The 24122-nt window shown below is 34.4% G+C and overlaps 1 protein-coding gene across 1 annotated transcript; it reads left to right on the top strand.

The window, feature by feature from the left end:
• LOC128993104 (uncharacterized) lies at positions 1-23340 on the top strand. The gene is made up of 7 exons (XM_054416861.1): positions 1-127; positions 15738-16009; positions 16563-16791; positions 17917-18158; positions 18880-19135; positions 20215-20386; positions 23091-23340. The coding sequence occupies exons 1-7, from the start codon at positions 1-3 to the stop codon at positions 23092-23094; spliced, it is 1302 nt and encodes a 433-aa protein (XP_054272836.1). The 3' UTR covers positions 23095-23340.
• Positions 23341-24122: the final 782 nt, after the last annotated feature.

Below are 24122 nucleotides of genomic sequence, written 5' to 3' on the forward strand. Positions count from 1 at the left end.
ATGGCGCGGTCGTTGGTCGTTACTCCCGTGGTCGTTATTGTCGTTAGCCTCGTGGTCGTTAACGTCTGTGGCTACCAGCCCTACCAGTACCAGGGGCTGCAGCACCACCAGATTGGCAGGGCCAATGGTAATTACAAAAGTTTTGAATTTTAGTTTATTGAAATTTGTATTTTTTTTATTGATTGAAGGGTGTTTATTCGGATATGGTTACATGTTGGTCTTCCACTGTTTCTATTTACACTATTTTTACATGAAAATGTTTAAAAGCTAATAAAATTGTCATCTATTTTAAAATGTAAGTTGTTAAAAAGTATGATCGAGATTAAGGGGTGGTTCGTTAATTTAAAAATATAATTTGCAATAATTACAATTAAAATTAATAGTGAACAGATAAGTACTATTTTTAACTAAGTAAAAAAAATTTATTACTAGTTTAGAATAGGGGGGGCACATTTATAAGAGAAATAGAATTGTAATTCAACGAATAAATAGTAGACTAATATACAAAAAAGTTTTATATATTTTACTCGACATTTACTAATATTTTTAATAACTAATTCATCAGTAATAATGATAACACATTTAGGACCAAAATGCCAATTTGAATCTGTTATTTTATAAGTGGTTGATTACGAACAAAGTTTTGAAAAAGTATACTTTTTAGACTTGACGTAATATATTTTACAAGATGAATAAATTGTATTCGTACTTTACTAGTTTCTTTCGGGTTCTGTCGGTGGGAATAAGAAGAAGAATGTTGATGCTTCATAGAGAGAAATACAGAATACTGATGTAGTTTTGGCGCGTGCTTGTATTTACAAATGGGGGTGTGGCGTTGGCTTATCTCTGTGTTACAAAGTACAAACATTTTAAAATAATAAAGGATCAACAAATTGTTCGCTATAAATACCTTCTATCAACTTAACTGTGTGCAATACATTCGTACACTTTTTAATCCTTAACTATTTTGTTTTAGTTGGGCAACAAAATATTATTTTACAAATTAGTAAATTAAGTAAACATTATAACGATGGAATTGAATCACACACAAGATTTCTCATTTCCTTGTACTTCCCTAAGGATTAAGAGGGAAAACGTTATTTACAACATTACATTTACATTTGTTTTACGTTTGAGTTTAGTACCGGGATTGTATTTTATATTTAGTTTACCTTACCTTAGGTTAGCTCCTAAATTTATCGATTTAATGACTCATAAATGATCGAAACAATAACATACCCCGAATTGTGGATATTTATAGACTTGCACTGTGGATGGGATACTCCTTGGTGTGGATTAACGTCCGCACTAGTGAGTACTTCGACTATCCGCAGTACTATCCTGATAATTTATACCAATTCGTTAATACCAAGTCAAACGTGGTCCGGATTCCACTAAAAACTGTAGGTCTCTTAGTTGCCATTACCTGTGACTATTAATTAACAGCTGTGTCTAAGGAATATGACAACCTTAGTCACTAACAAGACTACAAGATCGCACCACTCATCCTACATCTCCATTCATACCCGGCTTAAAATACCTATTTGGTATGGTCGCCATTTCAATGAAAAGTATTTAAAGCATTATGTACCGATAAAAAATATGTAATAAAAATAACGCCCTAAAGTCAAACCTACAATAATGTAGCGAGGTTGGAAAAAGTCCAGGGGAGCATGCTAAAATTGGTGCACACAAAATACAATTTTACAGAAAAATACTAACGGTTTTACGTAATAGAGTTATATAATCTTTAGACCGCCCTTGATCGAGTTAAGGATACCCTACAAGGATAGTAGTTAAATAGTAGTTAATTGCAAGGTCCATCTCTGGTAATTTATTATCAAAAATCGACATCGACAGAGAATCTTTGTCAACATGTCATCATATCCTTGTTGAAATCGCTGGATTAAGATTGAATTGGATAGGTAATCCCCTTCGAGTATTTCAAATTGTGAATCGATTTCTTGTAATGTTGGTCAAGACAAATAAAAACAACACATTTTGTTATGCAACGAAAATTTAGTAAACATACAGGATATGTAGTATTTAAATGTATCTTATACATTGAAACTTGATGATACAAACATAGAAACACGATTTTACCTTTAAAACATTCTTAGGAGTTTTTACAAGAGATAATTTAACCCCGATGTATATATCTCTTCTAAACACAATTTAATAATAAATATTATGCTGTTGATAGTTTAACAGGTTTTCTATCGTATATTGTTTGATGCTTATTAATTTTAACCATTCTGTCCAGAAAGCAACCGTTTTTAGTTCTCTAAGTCGTCCGCAAATTCGTCGTTTTCGGGTAACTTCAAATAGGAAACAAAAATAATAGGGTAACTTTTTCTGTTCATTAACCTCAAAAATTTTTTCAGTGCATTAAGAAAACACGGCTAATCACACGGCATAAGTTATGCTTGTAAACAACAGACATGTAAACATTGCTTTCTACTTTGTATAACCTCAAATGCGGCCCATTTTTTACGATTAGAAGGTCCACAGTATGGTGAAAATAGAGGGAAAGTGTTTTTTTTCTTTACTAACATTTTCGGTTGCGAATCAAAAAGAGCCACTTTCACTCCTAGTGATGAAAACTACTATATTAAACCATCTTAATTCATCTTGGTTAGTAATCTCCAACTAGTCAATTTTTAATGACATAGCATTACATTTATTTAATAATTTTCTTTTTTCCACTTTTTATCTATGGCACTCTATTTTATTTTTACATCCTACACTAGCCCTATACTTTTCATATACTCTACAAACTAAAAATGTTACATAATTAATTTCCTCAATAGAATTGTCTTGCTTATATAACCTCTAAAAATTGTATCTCCAGGCAATTTGACATACGAGTATATTCACTCTATCAATAGAAATATTACACTCAAAAAACTAGAAACGAAACGAATCTGGTCGATCTATAGAGGCTAGCGGCCATCTTAAATAATATCAAAAAAATGCTGAAGTGTTTCAAACACCAAAGTGATTATAATGTAAATATTTAGGACATATGAGATTATAAATGTTCTTTGTAGTTTTGGATTTTTTCCAAGGGAGTACATGGAAGCCAACGGCCATCTTGGATTTTCCTGGCACAAGCGCAATGTCGATTTCGTCAATTATTTCAAACAGCCACTGAAGTGTTATTTACCACCTCAAACATATTTTTAAAATACCAAATTGGTTGTAATTAAAATATCTAAGGCACTGTGTGATTATAAATGTTCTTGGTAGTTTAATTGTTTTATGAGTTAGAAAGACTAAGCTCCAAAGACAAAGTCCTAGAATTTCCTAGAATAGGATATTCTACATTGTAGAACTCCTCACAAATTTCATCTCCTGAAATAATAATTTCACCATGTTTAAGAGGCTCTAGGCAGCAAATAATTTCACCATGTTTAAGAGGCTCTAGGCAGCAAATATTTTTATAGCTCCACCAATCCCACCAACACAAACTCCAACGGTCCCAAGTCCTAGTTCCCTTTCCGCAATGTTGTGTGGGCGTAAATCGAAGATGTTGCAACCAGGGGCATTGCCCTGTCTAAAGATTCCACAGGACAAAATCAAGTCCAAGGATACAGGATTCTAGGAGTAATCTACAATTTTTTGCAAGGATTTAACTGTTTTAACTCTTAATTGCATTAAGGTGGTTGTATAAGTATGTTTAGGCAGTTTGTTTGTTATTGTTTTAAAGATTAAAATGTGTAACAGTTCCTAAATATTTTTTTATTGGTTGACCAATAGTTAGTTGTAATGTTTGGCGAGGATAACGACTGTGATGAAAAAAGAGTTTAAGTACATTTACTTCACCAATAGTGTCTTAGTTGTAAACAATATTAAAGCGTTTAACTGTTTTGAGTAGGATATTTAAAAACATAAAATATGATTCAATAGCTTAAGTTTTATAACTTTTGGCATAAAGGTTCATATTAGTTATATTTTAACTATCTTCGAGATACTTTTGTGAAGTTTTGAATTTATTTATCAGTTACTTCCGAAGTGCATCAATTTATTGATTTTCCAAAAAGTGAGGAGATGAACAGAGTTCCAAAAAATCGTCAGAACTCTTAGATATCAAAATTGAATAGTCTGTTTTTTTCTACGTAAAAGAATAATTTTAATTTGTCGTTAGTAAAAACTAAAAATAAAATTAAGAGAGTTGCGATTAAAACCAGCAATAAAAATAAGTCATCAGCTTTACTCCAATGTTATTGGGGATTTGACTTGAGGTAGTAATGGAGCTCTGAGCTTTTGTCCTCAAACACTGAGTTAAAATCTCGTCAATCAGCTGTTAATTTATATAATTATGAATCTGTTCACAGTGTTTTTGCTAACTTACTTTAATCAGTTTACCCACATGACATGAAAATAATCTGGTCAACGATCAAGGAGAACATTCTTCACCGTAGTACTCCCTAAAAAAACCCTACAATTATCTAATTTCACCATCAAGTAACGACCTTCCCTACAGGTTAATGACCTGCTCAATACAGTTTGCAAACACAAAGAACACATTAATCCCTTAGAATGCCAACCAATAAAATCATATAGAACTACATTCAGAATCTTGTCATCGTTTTAAAAACTTGTAGGCATTTTCTAAAGATTCCTTGGTGGCCATTTCCAGTCTAAATTGTATAATTATTAGCGACTGTGGCATCTTGGCTCCATTAGCTATCTGGTCAGTAATGTAGTATCAGGCGAGTAATGGACTCGTCGGCGTCGGGCTTCTGGGGCAATTACTTAAGATGTGGATGGGCTTGCAGTTTGCTAATATCAGGATTAACATAAATTTAAATTTCACTAAGATGTTTAGTTACAGATATTTGGCATGGTTAATTTAAAAGAATCTCCTTTGGTGGGTATGCAAACTCAATTACTTTGAATCTTCAAGGAGAACCTAGGTCTTAGCCCAGTCCCCCCAAAAGTTCCCTATCAAATAATGGGCTTTAAATGTTGTGCAGTTGTAAATTTTACGTTTAGCTCAGAAACTTGAAGAACTTCAAAAACTTACGAAGCACTAGCCTACGTAACTATGTGAAATATCCTGTTATTATTTTTTACTTTCCTGCATTATTTAGATACTATTTGTATGAACATAGTAATAATTTAAGTATGATAATTGCAATATTGTTATTGTAGTAACTCCACTTTGTTTTCTACTGGTTCCGTCAAGAAAAAACAAGAGGACAATTCATTGAACTACTTATGCAATTAGCCTACGAGATATAAAATACCAAATACCGGAAACTACCATACAATCAAAAATATGTGTTAAAGTCCACCCAAAACCACAATCATACAATCAGACAATAATAATATCAAACGGGTTATTATAAAACCATGCTCATATAGCGAAATGATCATCCAATTAAATGAAGACACCCCAAAACCGCAATCATCTGTTCTAACAGTAATCCCATCAAACTAATTTATACAAAAACACACTCATCCACTAAACCCCAACCAATAACCAACAGAATCCATCAAAACCAATGAAATTAATAATGTCTAAAAACGGTGATCCAATCAAACTCATCAGCCACGTTCATCCAATCAAACGAATTCATCCAAAAATTGCCAAATTATGATATTAACAGCTCAACAAGCTGTGAAGGACTTCTGTTCGTGACCTCATAGTGGAATCCGCAGATACGCCAGTCTCTTCAGCCAATGGTCAGCCAGAGCACGTTTTCTGTCTGTCAAACCAGCTGACATGCTCTGTGGGCCGAATACTCAAACAGCTGATCAAATTGCTTCTGCTTGGCGCCTTATCTACCGGTCTGCCTACACTGACGTTGATTTAGGTCTTGGTCAGACTAGGTTGTTGCACTTTGAGATGGGATTTTCTTTGAGGTTATATTTCCTTGGAGTGGTTCCTTTTGTTGATTTGCTGTTTTGATTACTGATTATTGCGCTGATAATGATACTTTTAATCATAATCTTTGGCATTCTTGCTCGAGACCAGGACGCAAATTGGCGTATTTTATAACATATTATCAGAGAATTATTGTAGAATGGTCTGAGATGAACTGGTGTGAGTAGCTTTGTTTCTGGCTGATATTGACGGTTTCTTTAGCCAGGACAATATTTCAGTGTTCAAGAACAGACCATCAAGAACTTAGCTTTCTCTTGAAAATATTGTTCGTTGTACTAACTTTCGTTAAAGTCAAGTAAGATGAGGAGTTGTAACTAAACCATGTAAAAAAACACCATTTGCATGAAATGTGATAACAAATAATTTAATCTTTGTGAAGATTTCATTTTTTGGCTAGGCATTTTCCATTGTATATTTTCTAAAGTATAAAACAATTTAGACTAGCAGCATAACCTTTCTTTGCTGAAGCTAAAGGTTTAACAGTAACACTATTAAATAACATAGTGGGGGGTTTTGACTGTTCATGTAAATTTAATCAACTAAACCTATTCTTGAATGAAAACACTTTAAAAACGTTTTAAAGATTTCCTATCAGTTATGAGTTGAACAAGCTATATTGTATATTGTGCCAGCAAATGTTGCTCATATATTAGCATCACGAGTTACTTTTCACCAACTAATTTTCGTCTTAAGTGATGAGTAACCAATTTTAAAATAACTTCTGGCACTTTATTTAACCCCGATAAGAGCATTGGAAGTCCTCAGCAATAGCAGGAAGATCCAGAAGAAGTCTAGTGAAGACGTCGATGTTACGGGATTATGACGTCACACGTACGTGAGGACACGTGATTGGAGAAAAACAACCAATCAAATATGACTTGGCTTGCGGGACCTGGCTTTTTGTTTGGAATCGTGTGAAGGACTTCGCGAACCGTTGTACTCTGTGGGCAAGGAGATTTTGAGGATCCTCATAATATTGAATTGGATTTTAATTTAAGATTTTGAGATAAATGTATAGCCTGCAAGAAAGAATAAGTGATACTTATGGAAATTTCCTCACGCTGATTAAGTTGAGAGATTTACATCTCCAACTTCCACTTTGCACTGAGTCTGTTTATCCTCACGGATAATCATAGTAATTATGTGAGATCTGCAGAATGCAGGAAATACAGGAATATGCAGGATTACAGGAATATGCAGGAATACAGGAATATGCAGGAATACATGAATATGCAGCACACTCTGAAGGGAAATTAATTTTACTAGTATAACTTAAATTGGGTATTATATAAATTTTCGTTTGACCGACTTCTATATCATTATTCTACTCTTATGGTGCCAATTAACAGTTTTCAGAAAAGGGGAGGACACTATAATTATATGTGATCATATGATGATACACTGATTCCTTATCACGAAAACCTTGCCCCCAAGGAGCTCTTATTGATTAGCGTTCCTTTTAGTTAACCTGTATTTGATTACCATAAACTCAATACCACTCTAAGGAATCCATATAGCAGTTAGAAATATACAAATGAAATAAAAATTGTCATATGTTTTGGTTAGGTTAGGAGGTAAAATTTCAATACAACAAACTCTACACCCTTCGGCAGCCCTTAATAATGTTCCATAACAAAATTTTAGGTATCAAAAGCATTTTAATTTAGGTATCTTTTCATTCATGTTAACACTTAGTATTTCCCTTAAATTAATATAAAATTTAGCATTTTGTTTGAAAGCTTAAGCCACGTAACGTTATTTGAGATATTAACGGCATTAAAAAAGTTAATTTACAACAACAAATTTATAGATTAACAACTTAAACAGGATTACAAGTTTTTGTACTCAGATGAGGTTGCAAACATTTTGTTTTTCTGGGACGACACAAGTTCTACTTTCGGTCGTTGACTTTTTGAAATGTTGCCAGTCTGGTTGGACAGTTGGTTCCAATCACATTCAATATTCAGGTAGGTCCTGTCAGTCCATAAATATGTGACTTCTTCTGATTTATAATGATCCATTATACGTTGAATTAGCTATAGCTTTATTTGGGAAACATTTATTGTTTCTAGGGTCTCGTTCAATTTGTATGCACACACATTATCTATACTATTTTTTTAGTTTTTTTTACCCACAGGTCACTCTAATTCAGGAATGTTCCATCCAATGATTTTTTATCTGCAGACCACATAAAAAACATTTTAAAAACATCTTTTGTAAACTTAAGGAAGATTTTCATGTAGAAATATATTATTCCCTGTCATTAAAAAAAGGAACAAAACAAACTGACTAAATAGTTTAAATATTATATGATTTAGTTTGTGCACCATTCTTCAAAGGTTTGTACGAATGAAAAGTACTTAAGTGTTAACATCTATAACCTTTTCATTTTCATTCGTTTCCTTAATAATAATTTTTCAAAATTGTGGTGCTCAACTTAGATTAAATAAATGAACAAAAAACAAATAAATAAACAAATAGTAGTCTATAGTTTTTTTATATTATTATTACTGAGTTGACTTAAAATCTAAAATCGTCTTTCTTCAGCTTTCAAAAGATGTCAGTAGATTTCAATTAACTTGATTTGTACTTGTGACCCATGTAAGAAAAATAACATAACATTCAAAATTAATCTTTATCACACCATTGACTTTCAGCAACTACACGTACCTACCCAAATGGACCTTCTATACATAATTTTAACTCAAAGATGACATATTTGAAATTGTATCACGATGTTACAGCTATATTATCTCTTTTCGTTTAAGTTTGACTTAAATACAAAATTAGCGTGTGTGTGATATTAATCGGTCAAGAAATACAGCACACTGTAGGAAAATTAATTCTACTAGTATTTCTCTAAACTGTATATAGCAAAATGAAGGTCTGCGGTGATTCAGACAACACTTTATAAAAAATAGGACTGGTTATGGCCAGTCAAGATAGTATTGGTCATAATGTGTGGGTAGCGCCAGCCAATATGTTATAGAACGACATGATGCAGATATTTTATGATGCAAATCTGCCGAGGTGCAAGGAACTTTAACGAGTGGTTTGAGAGAAGTCGTTGACGTCAAGATATAAATTACCGATCTGGAGTATCCAACGGAAGATTGTGCTGGTAGTTAACCAAACGTTTTAAGATCTAACAAGAATATATGTATTTTAACCCCTAACATTAAATGGGGAAGTACAATGAATGGTAGACCACAAAACTCAGGGAAAAATCAATTGCAGTACCTTGCCTATTATTTCTAGCTTAACAATAACTTATTTAATGAAGTTTTGTAGGTGTTCTTGTATTTCGGCCTCTAATATGTTTGACTTTGTGCTAAATCAATGTGGGTATACATTTACCTATTTTTACCTAACTAACATTGTGTGTCAGTTAATTGGTGGCTGACAAAAACATTGAAAAGTATCGACATTTTCTCTAAGATCCTACTCCATTAGACAAAATTGTCCAAATCTGAAGTAGGTTATAGTTATTTTTGCTCTAAAATGTCTAGCAACGGATACAATAAGATGTAGGTGTTAACTTTCATATTTATTTTAGCAACTAGATTCCCGTCGTTAATAAATTGAAGAAATGTGTCAAAATTTTATTTTATATAATTAAGATACAAATTATGTCTCATACCAAATAACTGTGAAATTGTGTGTATTAATTGCAGGTATATATAATACAGTTTCCCCCTTAACATTCCTTTCAAACAATAATACAAATTACTAAGTATCTGCCATGAAATATCATTGACCAATTTCCGTGTTGAATAAGGAAAACAGGTGGTCTGTATGATTCTACCGTGCTAGGTATTAAAACATAAAAATATTAAGGAATACTGAGATTTGATGTAATTTAATACAAAACAGATATTTTCCCAGAGTAAATTCATCAAGCATTAATCAATCATTAATCAGTTGTATTCGACTACTTATGCAACTTCTGAACAGTATGTGGAGAAAAGACTAGACTATCACACTGCCAATAAGACACATCATTACCACCCCCACAGAGAAGCCTTGAGAACACAATGTAAGCATCTGCTACCATTGTGATGCCATTGTCCTACCATTGTCCTTCCATTGTGCTACCATTGTGCCCATCAATTGTTATCCATCAAAATTTAATCACTTTTACGCTTTACTTTCATTGCTTTGACCGCCATTGAACTCTGTTTATGTTCTGTAGTATGAAGTGAAAGAATTATTTGCTAAACAATTGAAAGATGATACATTCGAAATTGTAGAGGATGGTCTTGTAATCTTGTCTGATTCAAGAAAAAATTAAATATTTATCAGGGTAGAATACGATATATCTATTTAAGCAAATTTGAACATTACTGTGTACAAATCCTCGAGTTGCTAGTTAATTTTTTAATTTACTTTATGAGTAAACTACAAAATTTTGGTCCATGCATTTGAAGTCGGAAGAACATATACGTTTAACAGTTTTAGTGCTTTCCATAGTCTATTGGTTAAATTTCCCTAAATAGTTTGGGATAGTAAAAGAAAGTTTAAAAATACTACAACATATTATAGACGGTAGATCAACCCTACATCTAAAAGTCAACTCTACAACAGAACAAGCTTAACATAGGTTCAAGACGCACTAGCAAACCTAGAAAAAAGCTCCTCGAAAAAAACTTCCAGCCAGACTTGCAAAAACTAGTACAGCGTCTTCTGACTAGGTTCGCGAAGAAGAAGCAGTACGATTGTAGATGCTAGACTTAACATATCTGACATGACAGTCTAGAGGATGAACCCTAGGAGGCCGCCAGAAGAGATTAGACCAGTTTTGCCTTGAGTACGCCGCCTACAGCAGAGTGACACTAATGGAAATCTTCTCGAGCGGATTAAGTTGAGATTTGTCAGAACAATCATGGAAATCATTGCAGATCTGCAGAATTGAACGTGTAAATACCCTTAAGACCTTGTAATGGAACAAAAGTAATTATGATTGATGGTATAACTTAATACTTAGATATGTTTGCAGTCGTTTGTGGCGTTCAAATGATCTGTGTTTGAAGAAGTTTGAAGTTCTACGAGGTCATGTGACCAATTGTTGAAGCTACAAACAACCAAACTAATTAAGTGCCAAAAATTCTGAATACCAGGAGTATGATTGTAAAATTGCAATTCTGTTATTACCTCGTTTTTCAAATTGTCTTCGCAAATCCTTTATCAAGGCATCGTCCTCAAAAGATTGGAGACATTTTGGCAAGCTAACCTACAAATAACTGTACTGGAAATCTTGAAAATTCACTAGCAAATTTAGATGAAATTAAAACCACCTACTGAATATTTAAATCCTTATTGTCGGCTGTAGCAAGAATAAATAGAATCAAAGGAGATTAAACATAATTCTTCAAAATCTCTGGTCCCATTCAAATTACATCCACTCCATTCCAAGTCAGATTTGAGCAACTTTAAGAAGCTTGTCTATTCAGACAGGTGTTTTGTTATGCAAAAATATTAATGGTCAACTTCCCATTCGTTTTATTTTAGTTTGAGTTTCCTCGAATTGTCTTTATAGTTTAGAGAAATGGTGCCGTAATACGCCATTTCCCAATAAAAAACCCAAACTAATGATGTTTCTTTAACTAAAACTACAAAACAACAAATATATCAAAGAAAATATTTCGGAAAAATAAATACCAAGAACATTTGGTTTGCACTTTATATATCTTCGAGAGGTCAACCAGTGAAAATCCTCTCAACTAAAAGTGCTAAGATCACTTGGGGCCCGTTATCTTAACTTATCTTTTCAACTGCTAGAACTTATCCACAATTAGGGCAGATTAGTCAATTAGTCAACTTTTCAAGAGTCAAAGAAAGACTGACCATCCGTCAACATTCCAAATTATAGTTCTCTTTGCGTTCACAGTTTGTGTACTTTCTTCACCAATCACTCCATGAAGAATTTTTACTATACGATTTACTAATTCAGCAGTTGCATATCTAAAAAATATCTAACTTTTAGCAACTAGTACATTTATGGTAATATCATAAAATCTCAGTACAGTTAAAACAAGCTGAAAAACTGATTCAACCGTATGAAGCCTAACCCAAATCATCCTCATGCATTCACAGTCAGTAAATTTCACCCAAGTGATCAGCCCAAAAAGACTCGGCTCAATTTGCCGATCCAGCATTCAAGCTGCAACACTTCAGCAACACTATCCATTGGCGATCACATCACTTGTACCGCTCATTAGTGGAACATTGACCCAAGCTGTAGCGATATCTTTCATGATCATTTACCATGCAACTTGTAGCACATTCCGCCAGCCACGATACATTCGCATTAGTATTCCTTGGCGGGGTCTGCGAATTAATTAAATGTGTTCTGTCAACTCGGACTTGGAATTTCCTTCGATTATCGGTCAAAAGGGTCAACATATGATTGATTCAAACTATTTTTCGAGTTGATTATAAATAATTGAGCGCTCATTTTTCAACTCATTGGACAAATTGAACAAAATAATTATTGTGTCATGTACAGTACATTTAAGGCAAGTTGTAATGGCTAAATATACGTTGATAGAAAGAATGATATTTATTCGCCTTGTCAGAGACCTTAAGAGTGGGGTCTGTGGATTTATTTGTATTTGTATATTCTTTTCCACACTTTAATGGTAAAATTAGTGGCCTTTTTAGACACAAGATTAAATTTAACCACTCTTCAAGGAGACTGAGGTCTATGGTGATCAACTCCAAGAAGTAAACCTACTCCCTTACACCACACCATTTTATAGATTAGCAGAGGGGATGTTGAATCCTTGAAAAATGTTGAGTGCATTTTTATGTTTATTTATTTATTCTTTTTATTTATCACAACATAGTAACATTCTCACTAATTTTCAAAGGTTCAGAACAATACAAGAGCCAAACCAATACAACAAGCGGTCGCCTACTTGTTACTCGTCAAACTGACTCACCAACCGGACAATAAACAAGAACAACAATAAACAATAAACAAGAAATACGATCAACAATCCGCCGCTAAGATTGTTTACACCGCAATCACTGACTTGTCCCAGAGCTCGTATCTTATGATCACCGCGGGGTATGGTGCAACCAGATGCATCTGTAGATACAGGGATAATATACGGATTAAGCGATCAAGGTTTTGATTCATCATTGGACACGAGTCTAGAAGTTGATGGGCTCAAGTGTATTGGATTTGTACATCAAGCTATATTTATTGCTGTTTTCGTCATGCAGCCTGCAGCGAAAACTAGTTTTGTGAATACATGTGTTGGATGGGTAAAGTAGTGTTTTTTAATCCTGAAAACGAATGAGTTAGAGTTATTGATTATTCGTTGAGTTCAATGTAGGATTTAGTTCCGATTAAAAGTAGACCATGTTGTGTACCTGTTGTCCCCCACTAATCAAATTGTTTTAAATATACAGCACATTATTATCAAACCTGAATTTCCTTTAACTCGAGTTTGGCAGTATCAATAACAGATGTAGAAAAAAATAAATTTAAACCTCTTAAGATTTCATCTGCTGTCATTCACCTTTCATTTAAATCAGTTCAATGAACATCATCTTTCAAGGAGTGGTCGAAATCTTAGTCATTAGCAAATTTCCTAACTACATCAAAATGATGGGAAGCGAACGCCGTTTTGCATATTTGATCGGTGTTATTTAGACAGGCTGTCGTCAGGTTGCTTGCCTGAGCAAGTTCTTTTTGGACGAAAACAGCTGATGGTTGATGAGTCAATGTCCGTAAATTGAAATTTTTGCATTTAATTTAGTCCTTACATACTAGTGTAGAATATTAGTCCAGTTTTTCCTCTAGTTGGTAGCGTTTGGAATGAACTAAGATAGATTCGAAGGGCCTTTATATAATTATTGAAATCCCTTTTAGGCTAATATAAATACCAAGAAACACATTAAACAACGAACAACAACTCTACAATTTGCAGGGACTACCTAAAAAACTGTTGTAAGCTTAGGATGATAAATCTTATGACATACTTTTCATTTTTAAGTCTAAAACAGCTTCCAAATGCCAATTGAAAGTTGACAAGAGTTCATGATTGCTTGAGTTTCTTTCATGTTTTCTTTTACTATACTAAATTTTGGAGGAATTTCCGTTTCTATTCTATTTGAAACCCTAAGAGAGTGTGACATAAGAATTTAGCCCAATAAAGGAGACATTGTCTCGATGCGGAAAAGCTTCTCTTTACCTGAGAAAACCCATATTTTTTAAAATGATCTTCAGAGGCTCTCTTTCCGGGAGGATGTCTCTCAGCACAGTACCCGCCATGGAGGTCTCCAGCTTCACTTTCCAAGAGCGAGGCTTGAGTTTGGAAGGAGAAGCTTCACGTACTTCGGCCACAAGCTGTACAACGACCTCCCTTCTGGCCTCAAAAAATATGCCTTGCCATCTTTTAGAGCCAAAATTAAGGAATAGTACTGTTATGATTAGTTGTTATTTAGATTTTCTTGTTTCTGTTTTGTTATTGTTTCCATTTATTTGTTTGTTAGTTATTGTTAGTTATAAGTTATTGTTACTCATAATATATGACGAGAGTTGTTCTGAAAAGCAGTTGAGCCAAGAAACGCTTGATCAATAAAGGCATTTTTATTTTATTTAAATTGTTGGACCTGCAAGTTAACATTGGTGAAGGAATACAAGACACGGCTATTTCATATACAAAATCCATTGGTGATTAGAAGGGTTTGAACGATTCTCTCTCATGCAGAAGTTTCCTACTATATAAGACCTGCTGTGCTTACACTAAAGGCACTGTGATCCTATTAAGAAGGTAATTTACTAAGCAAGCAGTAGATTACACAACTTGAAAGGTGAATGAACTGCCAATGCCAATGATTGTCCAGTAAGTATCAAAGACAGCAATATGACATGCTCCTGTATTACAGGCGCTCCCACACTATAAGCTTACGTGATATTGCCTTTCCTTTGTTTAGCTAAAGCTAATACGGTTTTGTTTGTTTTGGATGCCCGTTTGCGGAACAATACTTCATGATGCGGCTGATTCATGGGTCTATAGTTTAGGTTGTTTTTCGTACTGGCTTCTTACATTGGCTGGCTCCGAAGCGGTTCAGAGCCTCAGTAACTTAGTCAAGTGATGCCAAATGCATTACACTTACAATGGAATTTACGTTTGTTTATACCTATGATATGATTGGACACTTTAGAGGCACTATCTCGCAAGAAATAGCTGTACAAAATTTTCTGTTAATGTCTACACTAGTGGAATTCTTCTGGAAGAATAATAACCCTCTTCAAGGGAAATCGGTCCATAACCCTAAAACTTTTGTGGATGAATCGAAGATCAACCCGTTGCTTTCACACTTTCCGTTACTTTAACCACTAAGCTAACAAAGTAAAACGTTGCACTTTAAAGCACTCATAATCTGAAATTGATTTCTTGGGGTAGAGAATTACAAAGTTCAATGATAAGAAAGTTGTATTGTTTTCTAAACACGACGATTTATTTTAGTTGCCATCTCAGAAGTAACATAAGAAAATAATATTGAGTGTGTGGTTACGGGGTCAAACTGAAAAAGTATTTTGTTAATCATACCTATATCAGCCAGTTAAATTTATCAACGTTTTTGTATGTGAACGGTCCTTACCCTGGTCTTGTTACTCTCTGTCGTCCTGTTTCTATAACAGGCTTTTATTGATAGCCAAATGGCAAATGGCTATTTGTAAGCTTTGTTGGATGTTTGCTCTGCGATCCATGTAGACTAACAAATGCAAGGTAAAAGAGGTCCCAAGCCCCTTCCAAAATAAATAAATACACCTTCAAGTGTAGAAGGAAATGGTTTCTTGAGATGTGACGCTTTGTATCTTTTCCAGACCAAGCTGCACTGAACTACCAGAAGCAGATTCTCCAATGGCAACAGGCGGTGGCACAGAGAGCTCCTCAGGCTCCCAGTCTGTACTCCAGCCCTCTGCTCAACAGAGGATACTATGGAGACTATAGACAAGACGCCGCCCCCGCTGCCCCAGTTGGCCCTGACGCTCCCATCCCAGGCACATCGGCGCTGCCTCCACAACCGACCATACAGGCGCCACTGCCCCCAGGTCCGCCTGATACTCCTCCACCTCCGCCACAACCTTTACCTGAGGTAGGTGATAGAGTGATGAAATACCACGAATACTTCTCAAGACCCTCAACAAGAACATATAGTCTGTATGATATAAACTACCCTCCTTCTACCTAAAGCCTTAAGCCATTGGACAATCCCCTGGTAAGTCAAAGGGTCAGGAGACATGTTCCTTTAAAAGAATATTTTAACCCATATAGATTTACAGTGCCTGTCAACAGTTCTAATCATAATAGCCAAGTTGTTCAACGTTTCGATAGGATGGCCTATTCAAACACCTTACTCCAGAAAAACTTTCCAATCTCCTTGGGTAGCTTCAAGATTTATTTTGAATGGATCCTGTTAACCTTTTAAGATTTTAAGTTATTGAGACAGGTAAAAGTTAAATCACGAATTTCGTAATCTGGTAGGAAAATAAGAAATAAACCAATTTCGTCACGGCTGTGGTTCATTCCGATATAGATATACAGTCTTCCAAAAATCAAGAAGACCTTCAGTCCTCCCTTTGCAAGCTTTGAAACACAAATTGCCAACAATTTTTATCCTTCTAGAAGCTAACTCTTGGATGTTCTAGGTGGACAACCAGTTGGGAGGCGAGACGACGACTTCCCAACCCGCGGAAGGTCTGAAAGCCCTCTGCAAGGCACCAAGGGGACAATTCCCCGGGACCTCTTGTGGAAAGTTTGTCAACTGCTGGGATGATGTAGTGGTGGAGCAAGAATGTCCTCTGGGTCTTTACTTCAACGAGGCCACAAACTTTTGCGATTACGCCTTCAACGTCGCCTGCACAGAGCCTACCCAACGTGAGTATGACGTGGCGTTGTGAATCCTCTCTAGTGGTTAGAGTGTTAGATTTGTCTTAGAGGTCACGGGTTCAAATATAGTCAAAGTCTATTGTTTTTCACTATGCATTGAGTTGCTGACCTGAATGATCGAGGGCTAGGCAAGTAAAAAGTTAACGTCGACACATTACAGACTTATGAGTTTGTGAATGAGGCAATTAATAAATCAAACTGCTAAAATCAAAAGACAATTAACTTAATTCCGTAAGCTATGATTTCTTTTTGTGAACAGTTGGCAAATTTATAATGGCTTATTCCTGAAGTTTACTAAACTTGCATCATATTGAGGGCGGTTTTAATATGATTTGTATATAAAGTAGAGTCATCAAGATTTATAGATAATTGCAGGACGTTTAATAGCTAGTAGATTAAGTCTTGCGCGGGCGCTGGACGCTGAAGTATTTTAATAACCAACGTAATCGACACTGATAATTACTTTTCTCCAAGTAACTCCAGTCAAACTTTTTGGGTAAACAGAATTCCCAGGTTTCTAAAAATTGGCTATGTTTTTGTATACCAAATCACAAAATTATCTGACTTGGACAAATGATGTGAACTCCTAAAATCTGAATAAGTTTCTCTTAGTTGACACAAATCTATTCTGTTTTCTTCAAATGACTGCCCACAGCTTAAGGCCGAGTTTTTTAATTATCACAACCATGAAATCCTTTGGGGATTGGCAATTAGAACATTTACCTCTTGGACAGAACTGTCGCACTCCAAAAACTATACCAGCAATGATTTAATTTAATTTAAAAATACTATCTTGATGTACCAAGTTTATCTTTGCTTTCAGAAAAAAACTAACAAGGGGATGTAAACATTCCGCTTAAAACACTTTTCTATATGATTGATGTATCCACTATTTTTACTGTGATTTCCTTCATTTTTCTGCACACAACACACATTAGTATAACCAGCATAATAGTACAACTTGATTTGTGTACTTCTTTTCAGCTGAAATTATGAGATTGATTCTCAATATTTATTAGTTTACGGTCTAAGAGCTGATTCCACAAAGCATACTGTCAAACCTGGAAGTTTAATTACCAAAGATTCCACCCCTCACTGATCATACATTCCCAGAGCCCGGAGTTGGAGGTGGCGTTGGTGGTGCTGGCGGCTCTGGAGGCTCGGGTGGTCAGTACCCTGGGAGTTCAGAGTTTCCAGGACAGACTCCGGACAGTCAGGACCTTGGATCTCCTGGAGCTCGCTGTCCCACGGAGTTCGGCACCTACAGGAGCAACAAGAACTGTGGAATCTTCTACATGTGTGTCGGGTACACGCCCTTCGAGTTCACTTGTCCTGCCGGGCTCAACTTCCACAAGGTAACTTATGGTTAGAATTAAAGAATAACAGATTGCAGGTGGCATGATTTAAGTTTGGGATTTGTTAAAATTCAAAGTTATCAAACGTGTTGGGACAAAATACCATGCCTACTTCTCTAAATATAATTAACTCAACTTAATAACTTTAGAGTATCGAGTCTATCTAGCCTCAAGTGTAATGTTTACAATTTTACACTTCCGTGGGAAATGTCAGCATTTAAAAGCCCTATGATGGTCCTAAAAACCTTATTTTTTACAATAAACTTTTTTTCACTACACGACTAAGAGGACTCTCAATAATTACCTCAATAGTTGCTCAATTACCTTACCACAAAAATATATTCTGAAAAACCTTCCCTATATAGTAATACTTATTTTTTCATCCCTAAAAGCAGGATAGTATACCAAACAACAATACCTCAGATTTTTACACCATGTGATAAAATACTACTCCAAGCTAAGTAAAGATTCTTTTATAATATTTTAAAAGTAACCGGGAAAATAAAGTTGTTTTTTCAAAAGCTCTCCAAGCCTATAAAATGCTTGTGGATTTAATGGTATAACACCCCTAACCACCCTCTCGTAACCAAAGTAACAGACGTTAACCCTTAAGCTATAAACATACCCCGTATCTAAATAGCACAATGAAGTGACAGACCAAACTATAAACTTAAAAGTCTAATTAATGTATCCAAAGTTGATAATATTAACGATTGTCTAGGACCTTCAAGTATGCGACTACCCCTACAGAGTCCAATGTGACGGCGTACCCTCCAACCAGCCACCCCCTCCTCCAGAGACCTCTACACTGCCTGAGGGAGAGACGACGTACCCCACGCTACCTCCTGGACCCCCGGCACCTCCCTCGGAACCCGCCCTCCTGCCTGAGCCCACCCAGGGCCCCGAGGCTGCTCCAGCAGTAGCCCCTGCGGTGGCTGGTCCCGAGGCGTACTACAACCTCAAGAAAATACCTGCGAGTAAGTAAAAGTTTCTGTTATGCAGAAGTATTGTTGATTATCCATACCCATGTAAGATGGAGTTTATTGTAGTATTGTAGGTCACGTAAGTAGAAAAATAAAGGTACAAGCCTTGGTGGGTGCCTTTAAAACTTCTAAAGACTAATTACACGAGTTGCGTACAGTACTTTGCCTACAAAAGTTTTTAATTATTAACAATCACTACTCATAACGTCTAGGAGAGGTTATGTATTCGTTTATAACCTCTCATTGCCACTGATTTTGATGTGACGACTCATTGTCCCAACCACTCACTCATTGAATCAATTTGGCGTTAACAGATGATAAGTTCATGTTCAAAATTTACAATTTTATTTCTTTTCTATCAATCCTTGAACGCATTGGTCCAAACTTGTTCTGTAAAGTAACAAAACAATGCTGTGAAGTAAGTAAACAATACTGAAACTTTTGAATTCTAAGAACTGAATTGAAAAGGCTAGTTTAAAAAACGGTCGTAGGTGAAGATCATAACCTTGCTAACTAAAAATAGGTACATTTTTAAGCTGTCCATCTTCCTAACTTTTATTTAAGAGCCTGTATTTCTGTCAAAATAGAAAATATCAAAACTTTTAAACACACAACATTTAAAGCTTTAATTTCTAAGAGCTTTTGCCGAATGGTAAATATATTATATGGACTAGGTGTAGGCTGAATTTATTCAAAGAATTGAGTTTCTCCTAGTGTGCTATCAATGAAGTAATTTAATATTTAGTTTCTCATGCTAGTATATGTGATATAAAATAGTACAGTTTAAAAAAGTCACCTTTTCACTTTGGCACTTTGGTACACCAACTTACAAAGAATATACAATAACCTACCGATGCACACACACTGTATTGCTGGTTTGAAAAGAGGTAGACTTCCGTATCTGTTGTCAAAAACAACCGAATGAAAACATTGATTATTCGATATATCGATTGTTTCATTCGATAAATTGAATAATCGATATATTGATCGATATTTTCATTCGATTGTTTTTGACAACAGATACGGCAGTCTACCCAGATTTAGATTTTTACTTACTCAAATTGTTTTCCCAGGTTTACTGGACCCGGCAGCGACGTGTCGTGACAACACCTACTACCGCCTCAACCCGTCATGCTCGAGTGTGGCTGTCTGTAGAAACGGTGTCACCCAGGTGCTCAACTGTGGTCCTGGCACATCTTACGACGTCTACCAACAAACTTGTGTGGCTACTTTCAGGGCCAGATGGTAAAAACAAACTATTATGCACCTAAACTAATTAAATTAAATAGTGTTTACTTTACGTCCAACACTCATTCGAATAAAAAATATCGATATATAGACTTTTCGATATATCGATTATTTCATTTGGTTAGTTAGGTTAGGTTTTAGCCTAACCATCCGAACTTGAAATATCGGATGAAATAATCGATATATCGATCGATATATTTATTCGAATGAGTGTAGGACGTAAAGTAAAGTGCAGCCAAATAGTGCACATAATGTTTACTGTGTAGTATAGTTTTATTATAAACATAAATAAAAACAACAAAGTATCAACTGATCAGCTGGATTTTTAAAAGCTTATTTAAATAGAGACAGTCTATGGAAATATGTATCAACTCTCCACGCCTAAATTTCACATTTTAGAAGTTGATCGACATGCCCCTTCTACACAGTTTGGTCTTCCATCTCTGGTATAGGAGGGTACCTACTCTCCCAATGCACCAAAGCACCATTTCCGTTTAGGGAACACAAACATTTTAGTTTCAGAGAATATCCCATATAGGGAATAAGCTACGGTAGGTCTCATGGTAAAACCTGGACTGGGAAACGATTAACTTATTCGTTTTGATGTCCCCAGAGGCAAAAAAACGTAATTCGTTCAAATTCAAATATGTGTGTGTCCGTAAGCACGATAACCTGAGCAAGGACCATCTGATTTTGATAAAATTTAGTGCAAACGTGTAAACCTATGTATATTCTAACGAGTTCACGAACCAGAATGATATGGGAACAGGTATTTTTATGTTTTATGGGGTAAAAATGGGGTCTTCCCTTGTTTGACACTCAAAAAATAAAACTACGTAATTTCTTTAAAAATCATTTTGTGGAGCTTAAAAACAAATAATTTTATATATTTAGGTGTTTTTGTACGATTATCGGGTACGGAGAAAATTAAAAAAAATATTTTAAATTTAAAATTATTAAGTTATTGTTATGAAGAATAAGTTAACTCTTATAGTTTGCTTGTTTATTGATATATTTTGATAAAACATGGCAAATTTATTTATCTTATACTAAACTATTAATATTTTATTAAAAACTAATTTATACTCTCCCTGTATCAGCAACCTACTCATTACTCATTAAACCTAATGATATTAAAATAGATTTGTGTGAAAATAAAATCCCCCATATGGAAATTCTCTTAGTCTGCAGGTTTGCTGTGGCGGGGGTATTTAAATAATCTGCTGTTTTCACTAATATCACTTCGATAAGATAGGTAAGGTGTATATAAACTCTAACACAACGTTAACAGTTAGAAGAAAGATGGCCCCAATTTTTATGAAGTTTTTTTGAACGATCACAACTTCTCCATTGCTTCAACACTCAAAACACATGTTCTTGCTTTGTAGCAGCCATTTAATAAACATGACTGTCACAGTTAATCAATAAGCCAAGACAAAGCATTAACAAATAAATGAAAACGGTATCAGCAATCTGACACATACTTTCTCCAATTAGCTTGTTAACAACCCTTATCGTAAGCAAGCGGTGGGAGTAACTAAGGTTACTTAACGGGCATAATCTCAACAGTTACAATAAATTTAGGACAGTATTTTTAATAGTATTAGGTGTTACACAATTTTGTATACAGTAACATGGCCATAACATACATTTTTTCAAAATCAGTCGAGCCGTTTTTTTTCTATTTTAAATTTCCCGCTATTTTATTGGTTTTTATGGCAAAATCACATAAGTTCAATAACTTTTTAACCCTTGATTTTTACAGAAATGGGGGTTAAGCCGTTTTGTTAAAAAAAAAAAAAAAAAAAAAAAAAAAAAAAAAAAAAAAAAACAGCTACAGGTATTACATACTAAATGTTAATCTAAATCATTCAGGCCGTTTTTTATCAAATGCAATTTTACCGTTATTAGGTGGGTTTTCTATGAGGAAATGACCATTGAAAATAAAGACTTCAAAAATTAAAAGAAAACGCATGAATGACACAGTTGATTAGAACCCACATACCAAATTCCATCAAAATTGGATAAAAATAACACTAATTTAGGTTCAGGGAATCCCAAAACTGGTATATCCATTCATAACTTCAAACTCGAAAGTTTTGAAAATACAATCTTTTTCCTATATACTAAGTATAAGGGAAGAAATTAAAACCTGTGAAGATGATATTTCCATTGTTGGCATTAACAGCTGTGTTAATGAAAGCAAACTGCAAATAAAAACACGTGTTTAGTTTTGCAACATTATTTTTTCAAAGTCAACTTTTCATACCTTTTATCGCTATAAGAAAGGAGAAACAGCTGTTCAGATTTATCTTGTTCTGTCTGAAACATTGTTCGATGAATTGAAAATAGAAAAATATTTTGGTTTTTGAAGATCAGCAATTAATAGCGTGATGCGCTTTACCTATTTTAAAAGTAAATAAGGTTATGTTTTTATAACAAACTTGCATTACCCATAAGGAAGATAGGGTTAGTGATCAAGGGATAACATTTTGTGGCAAATTTGGCCTATTTTGGAGCAAATTTAAAATATGGAATCAATATTACAAAATAATTTATGCCTCTAAACATTCATTTTAGTAAAGAATCTAATAGAACATATATTACGTACTATTAGTATACCTTATAACCTCTTGTCCATGCTAGAACCTTTCTAGTGATAATATTGGATATTTTTAATCATTCGCTAATTGTGTTTCAGTTGATTTTCCTGATAATTCCATCGTGCCATGACTTGAAGAACTTGCCTCTTCTACTGCCTGTGATCGACTAGAATCTTTTGTCTTAGCTCAGTTTATTTATTAAAAATACAAATTTTGTACTGGATTATTAGAGGCAAACGCCGCTAATAGCCTAGTACGAATAGCGGGAAAGAACACTTTTGTGGTAATTAAATCTTTTACTGGTTTCTTTTTTAATTCTTGTAGTAAAATAAAGTTTGTACTTTTGTATGAAGTTATTTATTTATATACCCATTTAGATTAAGCATCTAATTTTTTAATAATTTCCTACTGTTTAAGGCCTTGAAAGTTTAAATACAATAAATCTTGAGGATCTATTTTTAAAATCGTTGACGCAGGGATAAATCTTTTTGTTCGATGAGACTGACTAATTTCAGCTGGTAGCTTAAGTCTAGACCATTTATTAAAAGTCCTAGGACAGTTTTTTTTTACAATGTCAGTTTGTTGTGAATTAATGGTTAACGAGAAACTTACACTAACAATGCCGTTACCTATTTTAAGGAAACGTATTATTTTTTGTAATGTTCGATTATTAAATATTTAATTTTTTTAACAGAAATTAACTAAATACGTAACTGAAACGATCGCAAGGGTTTATTTATCTAGACATTGTTATTACAAATCTTATGACACAAAATTTAAGAAAACTAGTTCAAAAATAAAAGAGACAACTCAATTATAAGATACTGAGTAACAACATAGGTTATATTTTGGGCTAGTCAAGAGTATCAAATCGTATATACAGTTATTGTGTTACATCACTGATTTAGCTAATCAGCTGTTTTGATTGTTAGTTTAACAATGAGCACAAATTGTTCTAAACCATATGTTTAAATGCAATGATTGTTGTTCATTCATAATGCAATATATAACACAATATTTATCATCGTCAATTTATTGTGGATTTTACGGCTACTACGATCTGACAAATACTATTTTTAGAACAGTTTAGACATGCACATTGCCTAGTTTTATATTTGAAGGAAAATACT

This window comes from Macrosteles quadrilineatus, unplaced genomic scaffold (assembly GCF_028750875.1).
Source record: "Macrosteles quadrilineatus isolate MER2022 unplaced genomic scaffold, UCM_ALF_1.0 Scaffold_4__1_contigs__length_99947679, whole genome shotgun sequence".
Taxonomy (NCBI): domain Eukaryota; kingdom Metazoa; phylum Arthropoda; class Insecta; order Hemiptera; family Cicadellidae; genus Macrosteles; species Macrosteles quadrilineatus.

What these genes read in the sequence shown, in the direction of transcription:
- LOC128993104 (XM_054416861.1), top strand. Translation starts at nt 1, where the DNA reads ATGGCGCGGTCGTTGGTCGTTACTCCCGTGGTCGTTATTGTCGTTAGC. An exon ending in CCAGATTGGCAGGGCCAATG is followed by an intron (nt 128 to 15,737) that starts GTAATTACAAAA and finishes TATCTTTTCCAG; the next exon opens with ACCAAGCTGCACTGAACTAC. An exon ending in CGCCACAACCTTTACCTGAG is followed by an intron (nt 16,010 to 16,562) that starts GTAGGTGATAGA and finishes TGGATGTTCTAG; the next exon opens with GTGGACAACCAGTTGGGAGG.